Below are 16,891 nucleotides of genomic sequence, written 5' to 3' on the forward strand. Positions count from 1 at the left end.
AACACAGAAAAGGCTGCCCCAATGGTACCAGGCCATTCATAAGTTTCTAAATGTCAGCAAGACAAAGGAACTGCTTGTGGACATCTGAAGGGAACAACGGTGGACATACACAGCTCTAATTATCAACGGGATCCCACTGGTGAAAACGAGCAGCTTCAGCTACCTCAGTGTGTAGGAACCTGATGTGAAATTTTTAATCATTATTACCTGTATCGAATTCTGTTTATCCAGTACAACACAATGAGAGAAATAATTCACAGCTCAACATGTATATAACACTGTAATTATGGGCAAATTTTCCACTAAATCTACCCTTAATCTAAATACGTTAATCTGTGAAGTGTAGCACATCAAGTATATCATGTGTAAATGACGTGACACATTTTGTCATTTTATTGTAAAGCCAAATTTCACATACAGTACACAAACACTACAGAAAAATAAAATATAAAACAAAGCAAGTAAGAAAAGTGGGAATATGGAGGCAAATACCATTGTCATGGGTTTTCTTTGGGGAAAAGGATGACAGCTGTGCAATTTCATTCCGTTCTTATAAAACACACAATATTAAAGAAAATAAAGATATATACATAACACTTATATAACCTCCCAGTTCTGCTGACACAATTCTGCACTGGCATTACCAACCATAATCTATCAATGTCTAATTACTGTGAAGAAAATAGCATACATTTTTTTTTAGATCATTATAGAAATGTCATTTTGAATAATATTGAATGGTATAATTCTTCTAAGCAACATTTGTCCTGATAAGGAGTTTTTTCAAAAAAAAAAAAAAAAAGTAAACTTAGTACTGAAATAAGTGCCAAATGTGTCTGTACTAGTCACTAATATGGATTACCATCAAGGATGGTAATGACTGAAATATTCTACATGTTTAAATACCAATTGACATGTAGTAAGTTGTAAGGGCTTTTATTTTTATCTGGAACTAAACATAAATAAAAAGACAGAGCAGAGATTTCCATGAAATACTAATTAACATTAAAACCAGGAGACATGGTATTGGTTCTATTTTTCACACACTTCCCAAACATAATGTCCAATGTCCCATGGCTTTTCTTTTCTATGAATAACAGCTATATACAATTATACAAATGCATATGATCATTATTATTATACAAATGTAACATCTGGCTCAGAGTAGGTTAAGACTGTCGGCTGTTTGTGTTCAAACTTTTACATGACATATAAATACCAAAGCCTTAAAAAGGTTATGTGTCCAAATACAACAAAACCCTTGACCCAGAATTGATATTAATGTCAACTTTACTTCACCGCAAAAGTCCAGCTTAAGCATTTTATTTTCGATCCTGTATTAAGGTTGTATTTTGCTGTTGTATCAATTATTTCCATTTAAATAATGTCTAAATGACTAAATCTAAAATGTCTAAATGAATTAAACACTGGTGGTTGGATAAAAGGAATCAAGTCATTACAGACAGAAGTTTGTTACTGTAACTGGAACCGAAAGTTAACTATAACTTTGATCACAGTATTAGTGACTTGTTGAGTATAGGCCTTTGAGCTACACAGAAGAGAACTGATGAACAGTCATCTAATAAATACCAAAAGAGTCAATACAGATGAAGAAACAAAGCATTAATTATGGCACTTTTACCTTTGGTTAAATTTAGTATGGATGATAACAAAGCCTGCTAACAGGGATGCACCAAATGACACGTTTTACATTTTAAATATTAATGCCAATATCAGAGTCTGAGAATATAACAATACGTGATACTGATCTCATACTGATGTTGAGTCACGATTCTCACCCAGCATTGACACTTTCATGGCATGTATAATTTTTTGCAGATAGAGGCCAAGAGCTATTGCAGAATGGGAAAAAAAAATTATTTGAAACTTTGACCGTGGTCTGGTTGTGGGTTCCAGAAGGTATGGTTTGTGTGTTTCAGAAATAAGCAACAGTTCTACAGATTGAAGCTCCTTGTTGATGAGACAGGTCAGAGAACAGTGCCCAGCCTGCTTCAGGCTGACGGGAAAGACACCTGCGCTTCCAGTCAACTGCAGGGTTACAAACTAGAGAAACATTCCCTTGATACTTGTTTCTAGATCTTGTTTCTAGAACTTGTTTACTAATCTTGTTTCTAGAGAGGATGTGTGTGAAAATCACAGTAGTTCAGCATTTTCTCAAATACTTATGAAATCAGACTGTCTGGAACCAACCACCATGTCAGAGTGAAATTTATTAAGATCTTTAGAATATATTTTTTGCCCTTCTGATTTTTTTATGAGAACATTAACTGAGATCTTGACATATCTGCATGCTTTTAGGCATTGCACTGATGCCACACGATTAGATGTCAAATCCAGCAGTTCCGATCTAGCAGTTCAGAACAAAGTCAGCCCTGATAGTATACTCAGTATCGTATCGGTGCATCCTTAGCTCCTAAAACAGCCGTGATAATGGAGTGTTGCACAGAAGACACAATTTTTCAAAATAAATGATGGTAATATTAACTCTAAATATAAAAAAACACAATCCTCATCTCACAACTCACAAATCACAAACTCCTTTCCAACATCAAATACTGAATAAGTCTCTTTTACAAAAATAAATTTGAGGTTCACTCTGTATTTTCAAGAGATATGTTTTCATCAGTGGAATGATTCGTTTGAGAAAAGTTACTGCGTAAATCTGCTATATAACATCACCTCCTTCATATAATTCTCTTCATCTTATTTCCAGTATGGGATTTGCTATAAGACTTTAACCGAGAGAAACATTCTGGAAACAGAAATTAAAATATGTTTCTTATTGTAATAGAAAGAGGAAGATTAAGAATGATTATCATGACAGTACAGAATAAACTAAACTAAAAGGGGTGTAAAAAAGAAAAGAAAAGAAAATTTACAAAAGTAGTATACTGATGTGGAGATATGCAGATAGTGTATAATAAGCCACTAAGTGAGTCTGAAGGAACCACAGAAGGTGTGTTGGTTGCAGTGGGAATGGTGTGTTTTGGTCAGGACTCTAAAGAGCTCATTCATTTTCCAGCTCTTTGTGGGGGGACGGCGTGCTGTCTCGCGTGGGCAGCAGGTCATAATGACAGGGGATGTGGCTGTTCTTTGGTAAGTCGTACGGATCCTGGCCAAATGGTCCGTTGCAGTTGTTGCTGGTAGATGTGTAGACTGAACTAACTGTTGGCTCTGAAAAGACAGAGAAGGAGATTCACACATGTGCTAAAACAAGCAGCTCAATGTCTTTTCTGTACACAAGACAAGCCTTTACTGACCAAGCTCCCCGTGCTCTTATAGGAAAACAATCAATACTGAGTGATGTGATGATACCAAAGAGTTTTATTCCTATTATACCACAGCCATCTACTGACAATTAACATAAAAATAATATCAGCACTTACTTACATTTGTAATTACAAATTTGTTCCTTTATCACTGACAACAGAGCAGCTATAAAAATACAATTTCACATAGACCAGGTGATGAACAAACAGAACAAACTAGGCTATGCAATCATGGGAACCACGCTGTAGAAAAAGATTTTATAAGGTCAGATGCTGAGAACAAACTACGCACTTTTATTTACTTTTTTTGTTATTATACAATGTTATGAATTACATTTCACTTTCCATAAAAATACAGATTGCATTTTGTTTTGGTAGAAAAAAGCATGACGTGGAACTTTTTCCACACTTACCAACTTCATATACGTTTTTGTTTGCAGGACTGGAGTTGTGTATCTCTGCATAGGGAGAGTCTCTCTGTGTAGGTGACTTCATCTCCACGTAGCCACACTCTGTGTTCTTTGGCAGCAGAAGAGGAGGGTCTTTAATAGTGGCATAGGGGTTCTCTGAGTTTAGAGAGCAGGAGCTGGCATGGCAGGGTACACCTTTAACCAGATCTAAACATGACAAAATAGTACAGCCAAGAATTAGACAGTTCCACAGAAACATGCCTTATTTGTATTTTTAGAAATAATACAATGGTTGGTTTCTATTAATTAGCCAAAGACTGACTCTTGATGGTAAATTCTCTACACTTAATGTGTAAAAATCCTACCTCGAAGAGAATTTCCAAGATAACGTCTGTCAACTCCATATGCTCCTAACCAAAGAAGAAAAAGAGGGGTAGAGAGAGAAAGTGAGAGAGAGAAAAAAGAGAGAGAGAGAGAGAGAGAGCGCGCATTAGTATTTTGTGGCAGGAGTCTCCAGTATCGGTGCTTTGTAACAAATCTGAAGTAAAGCTATAACTTTAAGTTTTCAGGAAAGAAGGCTTTCTGGTTTCTCTGTAACACAATAATCAATATAGTTTTTGTCTTATCCACTTCCAAAGAGAGAAAGATTAATAAGATTTTAATCGAACGACTGTTTAAAGATGCTATAATATTAGCGATGGCAGGATCTAACTTGTTTTGTGAATGGTGCAGATCGTTAAACATAGCAAAGAACTATAACGTATTGATCTTGAAAAAAAACTGCTGGGGTCTAAGAGGACTATTACAGCACACTTTGTGGTGTAATAACATGACACTTATATCACTGTCAAAACCATCAAAATATACAGCATACAACAAAACCTTAGCTAATAATGTTGCATTTCAAAACATTGTTTTGTCAGTCTAATGAGTTTTATTTTCTTGTACCATGAATTATTATATGAATGTGTACCCCTACTACTAGTGATTTTAATTTTCTGCTTTCATTCTGCTTTTTTCTACAGATAAGTACACGATTGTCTTGTGTCCTGTCTGCCTGTGTGTAAGACAGTTCCTTTCTGGCTGTGACTCTTGGTAAATTCTTGAAAAAGTGACTCAGCAGTTGCCTACAGTACAGCTGCCTACAGCTCTCGAGGGTTACAGTCATAGTCATTATCTGAAAGAAAGTATCAGAAAAGCATTCAGAAATGTATTCCCTTTCAAAATCTTTTGGCTCACCGAGCTCATTGAAGCAGCTGCCCTGTTTCCAGTCAGCAGGCAATGTTCCAGTGTGCTCCATCAGAGAAGGCCTTTTTCTCTGCTCCACATTCTTCAGGTTCACAAATAACTGGTTGTTCTTCGCCTGACATATTGTTGGGGAAAAAATAATTAAAAAAACACATAAATGGCATCCAATTGAACAATGAGCACATCATTTGTATGTTACTTGTACATTACCAAATTACTTTCTATGTCATTTGTACATTAGCATTAAGTATACTGTATTAGCTAATCACATTTTGACTGGGAAGATTTTTGTGTTCCTTTCTCAGAGCAGGAAAACTCACTTTTCCATATGGAAGGTTGTTGACATGAGGTGGGCTGGTGCACTGGGCCAGTGTGTGATAGCTGGGGTTGGAGAAGTAGTTACTGTTGGGATGAACCTCACTGGTCTGTGGTATTGCATCTAAAAAAAGATTTCAAACATTCATTATGTCTAATAAACCCTAAGTCAAACATACAAAAAATGTTTGCTGTCTCAGAAGATGCTTATTGCTTATACAAAACTTATACTTGCTTAAAATTGCTTATACTTATATGCTTATACAAAAAATGAGAAAAAAATCTTGCTAGGAAAAAAACTTCATTCATTTCTGTTATGAATTAATATTCCCTACATGCTTTTGAATTTAAAGACTTCTAGAGAAACTAATTTCTGTCCATGCAAAGAAATGCTGCTGGCAGGTTAATTGAAAAATGTTGAATTTTTCATGATCAGTTAATCACTAGCCTGTAGGATACCAATGGATATGTACAGTAGGTATAATACACAGAAAAAAACTCTTTGACTGGTGTACTGTAAATCCCACCGCTTGCTGACTAGGGACAAGCTGACTAGACACGAATAATATTTATGTATGACCCGAGGACTTAAATATCAATAATAATGATGACCATATACCTGTCTGTATTGTACTGAACTAGCTAATAGCTCACCATACATTATTACATTATAATAGCTACCACTGTGTAGCTTATCAGTTGCAATTTCTTCAGTCACTAGACACAAAAATACTGTGCCATCCAGCCTCAGTATCGACCTGCAATGGTGTAGTCTGTGTTAACCCGCATGGCAGGGGTATAAGTGACAGACGGCATCGCAGGCTCTTTTCCCTTCTGTTTTTTTCGGTAAATGATAAAGAGGAGGAGGAGGAAGAGCACCATCAGCACCAGGACAATAATTCCAGCAATGGCACCGATCTGGTAGGAATCAACTGGAACTGCTGCACTGGTCAGACTATTAGTGTTGCCTAGGATGATTACACCAACTAAAACAGAACAAAGAATCATAGCAAACATTTTAATTTTTAACACATTAAAAGGATACAGAAAATATTAGGTACTGATATTTAAAATACTTTGGCACAGTGACTCAGCTCAAATTTATCTGAGAATGTTCAGCATCTTACAGTACTCAAGTACTTTGACTTATCATTTCCTTGGCTTTTCCACGGCTCCTGTTCTGCCTCTACCTTATCCAAATGTCAATCAATCATCCACCTCTGCATCACACACACATTGTGTGTAGCAAGCTTGCGTACATTTTGTTTTTTTTGTACGGTAGTCTCATGGATTCCACTAGTCAATAAATACATTTCTTAATGTTTATTTTAATTCCTGTTTTGTGTCTAGTTTGTGCCCTTGTCCTGGAACTGCCACTGGTTTGTTGCTCAGTGCTGTTCACCTGTTCTTTGTTAGTCCTTGATTAATTTGTCTTTGTATATCATGTTGTTTAAGTGTATTCTTACTATGCTAAGCAATGGTTTTCTAGTTCTACTTCCATGTGTAGTGTTTTGACTCACATTCTGATTATGGATTTTCTCCAAGTAACTTTGCCTGCCTTTATTTTGCTATTATGTTTTTGTATTTTCCACAATAAAGCTCATACATTAATCATTCCTCTCACTACATTACAGGTAGCAGCATCTTAAATCAAATAAACAGAAGTGACGGATCACTGTGCTGTGTCCCTGTTGTTGAGGCACCTGAACAGCCAGCCAGGACCAAATGCTAATTCAAAAACCCAAAATGTTTTTTTCTCCTAATTTGCAACTGTGGTACAATTTAGCAATGTTTAAAATGCTTACTTTTTTCACATCGGGATCCCTTCCAGCCTGGGTTGCAGTAACACGTCCCAGTCATGTGATCACAGGTGGAATTATTTAGGCATTCGCAGACCTGTCGGCAGCCAAAACCGTACGTACCAGGAGGACATCCTGACAGCAGAAACAGACACAAAAGTTTACACCATCATCATCTCCTCACATCACAGTATATCTCCGATACTTAGGTTTAAAAAGCAATCAAAATGATTAAAACCAGGGGCGTCCAAACGATTTTTATAAAGGGCTTGATAGAGAAATAAATATGGAAGCACAGGGAAGAAACTGTAATATCTTTAATAATACACATAAAAATAAGTTATAGGCAATCTTGTTAGCAACAAATAAACTACATTACAATTTGATCTCTGTTCAATATACCACATCTGTAATAGATGTGACACCAACAGACATGACAAAAAAAAACAGTTTACTAAAAATACATTTATAATGAAAGGCTAAGGGCAGTTGTTGGTGCAGTCATTAAAAAGATTGATGTGACAATTTAGTAAAAAAAATTAAGTTATCTTTAAATCTTTTGTATTTGAATCACTAAATTAGCATAATATCATTTCAGAGACCCAGAGGACTCACTTTTATAGTGAAGAAGAACTCGTTTTATTATTATGTGCGTCTTTGTGCGTGTGTGATTGTGTATGAGTGTGTGTTGGACAGAAATGTGAATTAAAATGGTCAGCAATTATAAGATTTGAATTTTGAATATCAGTTTGATGGAATTCAAAGACTGCCCTTCCATTATAAAGTAAGTGGTTTTTCAGATAAATAGATTTTCTGCTCTTGTTCACATGTTTTGTAGATAGTAATAGCACATGTAAAGATGACATTTTGTGACTGTTTGGTTTGTAATTTTTTTCCATTTTTTAAAAATTTTTTGGGGGGGGGTATTGATGGCTTGGTAAGGTTTGCATACAAGAGTATTATCAGTAGCGTGTAGAGTAGGAAATGGGAGCTGGCCAATTATTAGATTTGATTTTATGTAAGGGTGATATCCAGTGTACAAACTAGGGAATTCATTTTATAAACCTCCTCCATGATACCTGCAGGTAGTAGTTTGGACACCCCAATTTTAGACCATGCGTGATTGGCTCTAGTCACTCTACTGAGCGTGTAATTCCAGGCCCTGCTCACTCACTTTGTTCACAGTGTCGTCCCATGAAGCCTCTGCGGCAGGTACACTGCCCAGAGATGTGGTCACAGTCTGCACCGTTCTGACACTGACAGCTTTGGGAACAGTCTTTACCATAGAAACCTAACGGACAGCCTGCAACGCGCACACATCCACTTCAGTCATATGCACTGAGACTGAAACTGAATACAGTTAGAAACTAACTGCTGGCATTGCATACATGACTGCTATCATTGGCTATATAACATACAACAACCATAATAACAGAAGAAGTGAGCAATGTTGTATAATTGTAGTACTTAGAAGATAGTAACTGTGGTTATTACAGAAGTAACTGTGGCTATTACAGTATGTGTGGATTATTTGACAGTTCTGATAAAAAATATACAAATGCTAAATAGAAAGGTAAATAAATGTCCAAGGTTTCAGTATGACATGATGCAATATTTAATGTTTTTTCCAACTGACATTTTAAAGAACATTGTAGTAGCGAAGTTGTAATAATTATAGATCATTATAGAGTTTTGTTAGTAAAGTTAGTGTGAAATCCATACCATCTGATAGGATTACTGTAACAAATGACACTTTAATCAAACTTTTCCCTTAAGACAGGTTTGGCCCTATTGTGCACTTAGTTCAGGATCAGAATTATAGATGAAAATCTACATTTACACTGTTGTGCGCTAGAGGATCGGAAATGCTCAAAGCTCATTTTAGGTCAGATATGGTTTAATCTGCTTCTTGCACATGGGAGAGTGAAAGAGCACGTGAAGGACGGCAATGCTAAAATGATATTTAAAACATCAGGACTTCAAACGTCTTTACTTATTACAGAAAGTTAATAGGTCTATGTTATCAGTGGAATCTTTGTCATGTCAAAATCATATCTTCTGCTAGTTTATAAAAAAAAAACTGTCCTAAACAGTAAGTTTTGATACAATATAAGGTGCCGGTTAGAGGATCAAACTTAACCTTTATTAATCAGACATCAAGCTAATTTGAAAAAGGTGAGGCTGGAATACATTGTGGAATGGACAAAAGTCCATCACATGGCATCAAGCACACACACATTCACATACTCCTTAACAACTAATCCACATGTCTGCATATTATTGGGAGATGGGAGGAAATTGGACACAGACATTCAGGAAACATACATAACTCAGTACAAACCGTAAACAAAGCTAAGAATCGTTAGGTATATTTTGAGGAAGTAAATATTTGTTATTATCTGTCTATTATATATTCTTAAACAGCTAGAGCAATGCCAGGTCGTTTTCTTCAGAGATTGTTTCTGGTTTGTTACCGCTATCTCCTGACTTGTTCTGAGGTTTTTTAATTATTATTAGTTTAGCATTCTATACAATGTACTATACTATACATTGTATAGAATGCTAAAATAATAATAATAAAAAAAAGGAAATATAAATAAATGGGCAAGGTCTCTTCAAGAAAATGCTTGCTAGCTCTATAATTAATTCAAACAGAGTTGTAGGAAACCCATGATCAGTGGCAGCAGGAATAAATGTTGATGAATGTGTTAGTCCCAGTGCATAAGTGTTATAGATGCATTATAGATAGTATGATGTTGTTTTTAGCATTGTTAGATTGAATATGAGGCAGTTATTACATTCTGCTAGCATTTGCTATGCTGCGCTTTGGTGAGAGAGAGAGAGAGAGAGAGAGAGAGAGAGAGAGAGAGAGAGAGAGAGAGAGAGAGAGAGAGAGAGAGAGAGAGAGAGAGAGAGAGAGACTCACGCTGTGTGCAGTAAAGACCAGTCCATCCTGGTGTACACTTGCATTCTCCATCATATGCACTGCAATATGCTCCATTATGACAGTTACATGTGTGGATGCAGTTTGGTCCCCAGTAACCAGGAGGACAAGCTACAAAACACCAAACACACCATATAAACTCACATCAATAACACATATTATAAGTTCACATTAAGCTTTTTACCAGCATGCTTGTAAAAAAAATGGCTTATCTCCGACATGCCCCAAGTTTGATATCACCATTAGGTTTGGCTTTGATATCACCATTTACTCTAAAGAAATAACATTTATGTGAATGTTGAGGGTAACGTCTATGAATATGCAGTTTAGATAAAAACAGAGATACTTATTGTTCAAAGCCCTGAGTGTATACTTTCATATGAGCCATTAAATACCACTTTGAAGTGTGAGATGACAAAGACATTCAATGCTGAACACAGGCACCAAAAACAGGCTACAATTCCATTTTTTGGCCTCTGGTAAAAAGAGTTAAGTATGTTAATAATTTGTTTTAATAATTTGCTTTAAGGTTATGGAAAATGCATCACTGAGCTTTAGCACCACTATAGCATGATGTTTTTTAAAGGTAATAACACTTATTTTAGGATTTTCAGTACAATCAGCAGGGGGCACCAAACACATGCAGTGAAAATGATTGTCAGTTAATATACTAGCAAAATTGAATTATGTCTTGCTCACCTTATGATACATTATTAGGTCCATTAAAAGCATCTCTATGTGTCAGTATCAAGCCTCTAACAGTAAAGTGATGTTGATTTTTGAATTGTTATTTAATTTAATATGTGTCAGTTAGATATACATCAACCTACCTAAGAAAACAAGGAAAGTAGGGTTTTGGCATTTTTAGGGATTGGTAAAAACCACATCCTGCTCTGTTCATGAGGCATAATGGATGCAGAATGTAAACCCTCACAATTACAAGGTCATGTTAGGGCCTCTATAACAGTCTCTCTCCATATTTTTGGGAATTAGGATTACCCTTTTCAAGAGAAAGTCTATGTTTCTAGGTAGTACTCACGCTGTGAGCAGTCACTGCCAATCCATCCTGGGTAACACTGGCACGAGCCATCGATGGGGTTGCATGTACCATTGTTGGTGCAAGTGCATGTCCAGGCACAATTCTTCCCAAATTTGCCACTGGGGCACACTGTACAAAGGTACACACAACAGTTCTGGTTACACATTATTTTAAGTTGTTCGTTAAATATTCTGTTTCTAATATTTCTAATGGTCATACAATGTGATAACACGATAATATTGGTTTTACTTGTATCAAATCATCATGGTTTGTATTTGGCAAAAACATCACAACTTGAATTATTGTAGAAGTGCTTTTAAAGCAGATAGAAACTGGTTTGAGTTTTCTGGGTGCAATGTTCAGGAATAAACATCTATTTTAACTATTTAAAATGCAATGCAATCATGAGCAGACCTTTTTTTCTTCTGAGGTGTCATATACTGTAAAACAAAACTAACTCAAATATACAAATATGGACTGTAAGTAACTTGCTTTGAATATGTCCTTCTCACCTTCATTGCAAAGAGCTCCTTTAAATCCAGGGAGACAATCACACTGGCCTGTCACATGATGACACGGGCCGTTACTATGAACGCACTGAGGACATGTCTGACTGCAGCGGTGCCCAAAGTAACCTGGAGAACAGACTGTAGGAATATCGGGATAACATTACGTTACGTAACATTACGTTATGTTAAGACAGAAAGCAAACAAAAGGTAGAATGTAAATTTACACTCGATGCCAACGTTTTTGATGACACCTGTACACCTGCACATTCATACAATGGCATGCAATCATGCATATACTGGTCAAGAGCTTTAGTTAATGTTTACACCAAACATCAGACTGGGGTAAAATTCCGTCTCACTGATCTTAACCATGTTATAATTGTTGGTGCCAGATGCTTGGTTAAAGTATTTTAGAAACTGATAATCTCCTGGGAATTTCACATACAAAAGTCTCTAGAATTTATACAGTTAAAGAGCTCTGTGGGTAAAAACCCCTTCTGCAGGTCAGTACAGTAAGTGTATACAAATTATAATTAGGCTAATTGTATGGATAATAATGGCAGGAAAGTTAGAACAGCTAACAAAATTAATAGGAGGTTTTAATATAAATGTCATGTTTTAGCAGGGTCATAAATAGACTAAAGCTTCATATATGGTGGCAAGAAACAAGACAAAAGAACTAAAGAGAAGAGAGCTTCAGTGCAATATATAAATAAATCTACATGCAATGTTAAACTTTAAGCTTAAATCTAAATGATATTTAGCCGGAAATAACAAAGAAACTACTGAAGGCAGGTGTAAACACACACACACACACACACACACACACACACACACACACACACACACACACACACACACACACACACACACACACAGAGAATACCCACTGCGTTGGCAGGTGGTGCCTCTGAAGCCAGGAGCACATTCACACGTGCCTTCATCAGGTGAGCAAGATGCACCATTCTTACAGTTACACTGCAGAGAACAGTTTGGACCCCAGCGGCCCTCAGCACAAACACTGTCACAGTGTATCCCTGTGAAGAACAGAAATATATACCAACACACAGACAAATTAGACACAAACTCCAAGTAAGAATTTGCTATTACAAGACGTATTTATTATATCAGATACACTTTACAAAGACATAGAGTACTGTATATAAATGCAGACATATTTCATATTAAATGCTAAATACTAAACATAGTAAGTGTACTTTACATGCTGGATTCAAATGGACAAACTCAATGCAATCTCCCAAGCAGGAGATATCCATAATTGATATCCTAGTATCTATCCAAGTAAAGCCAAATACACGCTCAGTGTCCAGATGACTGTATCTGGTACACATACTGGAAAATGTACACCTTTGTAGATACAATTATTGAATGTAGACCATATATTTGTGCTGTGGAGCATATATCAGAACTGCTGGGTTTTATAAACACCTTTTCACCACACATCATTAATGTTGAATTCTCAATAATGTTTGATATTGATTACACACAATTCATTACTTCATGCTTCATATAGTATCTCCAGCATCTGGAAATATTATTAATGTGTTAGCATTTCTCTTAAATCTCTTATTACGTTTATCGTGTATAGGATGTTTATAGTACGTTTAGGACTCCGCATCATCAATGCTCAGAGGGACATTTTTTCAGACAATTGGAAAATTAGAGGATTTTTTAAGCTTTCTTGCTAACTAGCTAGCTTCTATTAACAGTAAACAGGAGAGAAAAAAGACCGGGTGGTGATTTTATGACTGTTTACAGTTATAGTATGAAGTTTACAGTTATAGTATTACTATTATGTAACTATAAAGTGATAAAGGTTAATATAACATTCCTACTATTTCTAACTTGCTGTGTTAGAAGAGGATAAAAACTTTTAAAAACTTTTTAAAAACTTGATTTGATGTTATTGGAAAGTAACATCATGAACAACATTATAATTGTCCTATAACAGTGTTTGCTGGTGTGTTTTATTGCTTACTTAAACACCTCAGTGTCACTGATGGGTAAGTACAGCTCACCAACTCAGTGTACTTGAACAACAGCATCCTGCTGCCATAAGCTGAGCACAAAGGAAGCACTAGAGCACCAATAACTCATAGTGTGCATATTAAACTCTTACTCTACACTCAAGATATACAGTAAGTGCGTCTAACACTGGCATCGTGTCGAGTTAAAACTCAGAATAATAAAATTGTGGACTCGGAAGGAGAGGCGCAGCAGAAAGAAAAAAGAGAAAGTCCTCCTTGAGATCTTCTACAAGATGAAGACCACTGTGTAGTTTAATAAAGTTGGGAATAAATCATTTGCTTGATGCTGAGTATCCCTCAAATGTACTTTATTGCAGCCCATAGAAGTACAAGGAAGTGATCACATCTGTTTATCTTATTCAACTCTCTAAGCTCATGAATTCTGAGAATTGGCAGCAATGAAAAATGTAGCACATCAGGATGTAAGGAATAAAATAAATGATCATATCCTCTGTCTGTTTGTGAGTGTTCCAGGCTATCCCCCCCTCAGACTGGGTATTGATAAGCAGCATTGTAAATGAGCGCTGGGCCAAGACACAGGACAAAGGCCTCCTTTGAGGTCCAGAGAGCGTTGCTAGGTGATGGGGAAAAGCTGGCGACAAACTCTGGAGAAGTAGCACTGAAGAAATGCCCGTGTATTTAAAGGGCCAGGACAACACACAATATCATCAGTATGCAACTCGAATCTTAGAAGAGCCAATGAGAGAGGTGAGGCAAGAACAGTAGAGGAGAAACAAAGGGATGATAGCAGGAAAGAACAGGAAATGAGAACAGAGATGAGAAGAGACTAAAGGAGGTGAGACGAGACGAAAGTATATGAGATGAAAGTATATGAGACGAAAAAACAGACAACATAAGAACAGAGATGAGATGAGATCTTAGTATAGTAACAATAATACATATTTAATAAACAATAAATATAATGTATAAATATATATAATAAAAGAAAGACAAAACACAGCAAAAGTAAACAAGCCCAATTTTCATAATATACAGTATGTTTTTTGTTTTGTTTTTTATCAAAGAAAGAACCAGTGGATCAATGCAAACTTCATAAACACAGCCAATGAAAACTGGCTATTTCTTAATAATGTGTCAATTAAATGTGAAAAATAGCTGTGACAGTCTGAAAAAATGCCTGGCAAAATACAGGAAAAACTCAGAATGATTAGAAAAGTCCCCTGGGATCAAATTATTGTGGTCTAGTTATGGTCAGACTCTGACTGATGGCTCACACCACCATGCCGCACACGATGAGCCGATGTGTTGTGGACAAGGTGGCAACAAAACAAAGAGATGAGAAACACAGCAACGTGAACAAGAGCATTGGAGCACACAAGGCCAACACATGTCCAAATGGGAAAGAAATAAGGCCTGACTTACAACAGGAGGGGAAAAGAGGGGAAAAAAAACAGCTAAAAACAAGACAGAGAAGAAAGAAGTGGATTCTGTTTCCCACTGACATAATTGACCAATTAAACACTCTCTCAGTCACTCACTCATTTTCTACCGCTTATCCAAACTTCTCGGGTCACGGGGAGCCTGTGCCTATCTCAGGCGTCATCGGGCATCAAGGCAGGATACACCCTGGACGGAGTGCCAACCCATCGCAGGGCACACACACACACACACTCATTCACTCACGCAATCACACACTACGGACAATTTTCCAGAGATGCCAATCAACCTACCATGCATGTCTTTAGACCGGGGGAGGAAACCGGAGTACCCGGAGGAAACCCCGGAGGCACGTGGAGAACATGCAAACTCCACACACACAAGGCGGAGGCGGGAATCGAACCCCCAACCCTGGAGGTGTGAGGCAAACGTGCTAACCACTAAGCCACCGTGCCCCCCTACCAATTAAACATCACAAGCTATTATAAACACTATAAGTAGCATATTAAGGTCATGTGATTTTTATACCATACCAGGATGTAGTCTGTTTATTTACCCTGAGACAAGAAAACAGCTCACCTGTCCAGCCTGCGAGGCAGCGGCAGTGTCCAGTTGTAGGGTGACAGCCATCGGCATGACTGCAGTCACAACGCTCTCGACAATCCATGCCATACGTCCCATCCTAAAGAGATTATATCATCAAACAACACTGCTTACAACTGAAGGTTCGGATTCTATTGAGTAAAAATTTAATACTTATTTATTCAATTATACAATAAGTTGCACTTATTTTTTATATTTGATTAATCCACTCTAACTGTCTACTACACTTTTCCTTTTAACAATCTAAACACATTTTACAACAACATTAGCTTTAAATTTGTAATGTCAGGATTTGAAAAGAACACCATTCACTCACTTTGATCCACACAAATTCCTAGTAGACTTTTAAGATAAAGTGAGTTTGCGTTGAGATTAAGAAAGGCTTTCGTTCAAAGCTAGGCGGCTTCATTCTGAGCATGTGATCTTTTCAACATGCTGTACGTATCACTGCACGACGTGCTTGAAAAGTATTCAGTTGACATTTAAGACTAGGCAAGGCTCCATTAAATGATTTCCAAAAAACAAAATGAAACGATAAATGTCATTGCGATTACAAAAGTACAGAAGTATGTGAATTTCTTAGAAAGCTCACCTGACAGTGCATGTCACATCGTTCACCTCTCCAGCCTGGAGCACAGGTACACTGGCCATCTAGAGCATTACAAGCTCCACCATTCCCACACATGCAGGTGAGGTTACAACCAAGTCCCCATGTGCCACTGGGGCAGTTTATAGAGCAGTGCACTCCATGCCACCCTGGGTTAGAGAGAAGAGAAAAGCTTTTCTCCACTCAAAAATATGGATGTGTGTAGAAGCAAATTAACTGCCTATGCTTACGATATACACTTCCTATTTCACTAATGGACCATTTGGTCAACGCAGCAATTTACAGCCCAATAAACATCTGCCAACTAATTTAATATATAATAATATCATCCTACATAAAAAAGTATAAATCTGCTGATTTATTTATTTTATACAGTACAAAACTATTTTTTGTCAGGGTTCGGTTAAAAAAACAAATCTCAAACACGGACCATCCCACAGGGCATTATTAAATTCATCAAAAAATGGAAAGAATGTGGCAAAACCACAACTTTGGTTAAAGGAGGCCATCGTCAGAGTAATGAGGGCTTTGGACAGAGAAATATCCAGCGACTAACACGATGCTCCAACCACCATTATGTTTATGTAATCACAAGTGTAATGATTTTTAATTGCAAATAATTCTGAGAAACTATATTGATTCCATATCCATTCCATTCGCAGACATACAATATTTTGGAC

The 16,891-nt window shown here is 36.8% G+C and overlaps 1 protein-coding gene across 2 annotated transcripts in view; it reads right to left on the minus strand.

Annotated features, from left to right (window-relative positions):
• Positions 1-370: 370 nt before the first annotated feature.
• Positions 371-16,891, minus strand: part of megf10 (multiple EGF-like-domains 10) — a 50,546-nt gene continuing 34,025 nt past the window's right edge. For both annotated transcript variants that reach the window (XM_027173637.2, XM_047804822.1), the window contains exons 12-25: positions 16,197-16,360; positions 15,581-15,683; positions 12,446-12,592; positions 11,558-11,692; positions 11,046-11,174; positions 9,989-10,117; positions 8,237-8,365; positions 7,069-7,197; positions 6,022-6,249; positions 5,269-5,387; positions 4,940-5,063; positions 4,066-4,110; positions 3,704-3,907; positions 371-3,195 (exon numbers count right to left, since the gene is read on the minus strand). In XM_027173637.2, the coding sequence (XP_027029438.1) occupies positions 3,029-3,195; positions 3,704-3,907; positions 4,066-4,110; positions 4,940-5,063; positions 5,269-5,387; positions 6,022-6,249; positions 7,069-7,197; positions 8,237-8,365; positions 9,989-10,117; positions 11,046-11,174; positions 11,558-11,692; positions 12,446-12,592; positions 15,581-15,683; positions 16,197-16,360 (1,952 nt within the window). In that variant the 3' untranslated portion in view covers positions 371-3,028. The remainder of the gene's footprint in view (positions 3,196-3,703; positions 3,908-4,065; positions 4,111-4,939; positions 5,064-5,268; positions 5,388-6,021; positions 6,250-7,068; positions 7,198-8,236; positions 8,366-9,988; positions 10,118-11,045; positions 11,175-11,557; positions 11,693-12,445; positions 12,593-15,580; positions 15,684-16,196; positions 16,361-16,891) is intronic.

This window comes from Tachysurus fulvidraco, chromosome 20, assembly GCF_022655615.1.
Source record: "Tachysurus fulvidraco isolate hzauxx_2018 chromosome 20, HZAU_PFXX_2.0, whole genome shotgun sequence".
In the NCBI taxonomy this organism is placed as follows: domain Eukaryota; kingdom Metazoa; phylum Chordata; class Actinopteri; order Siluriformes; family Bagridae; genus Tachysurus; species Tachysurus fulvidraco.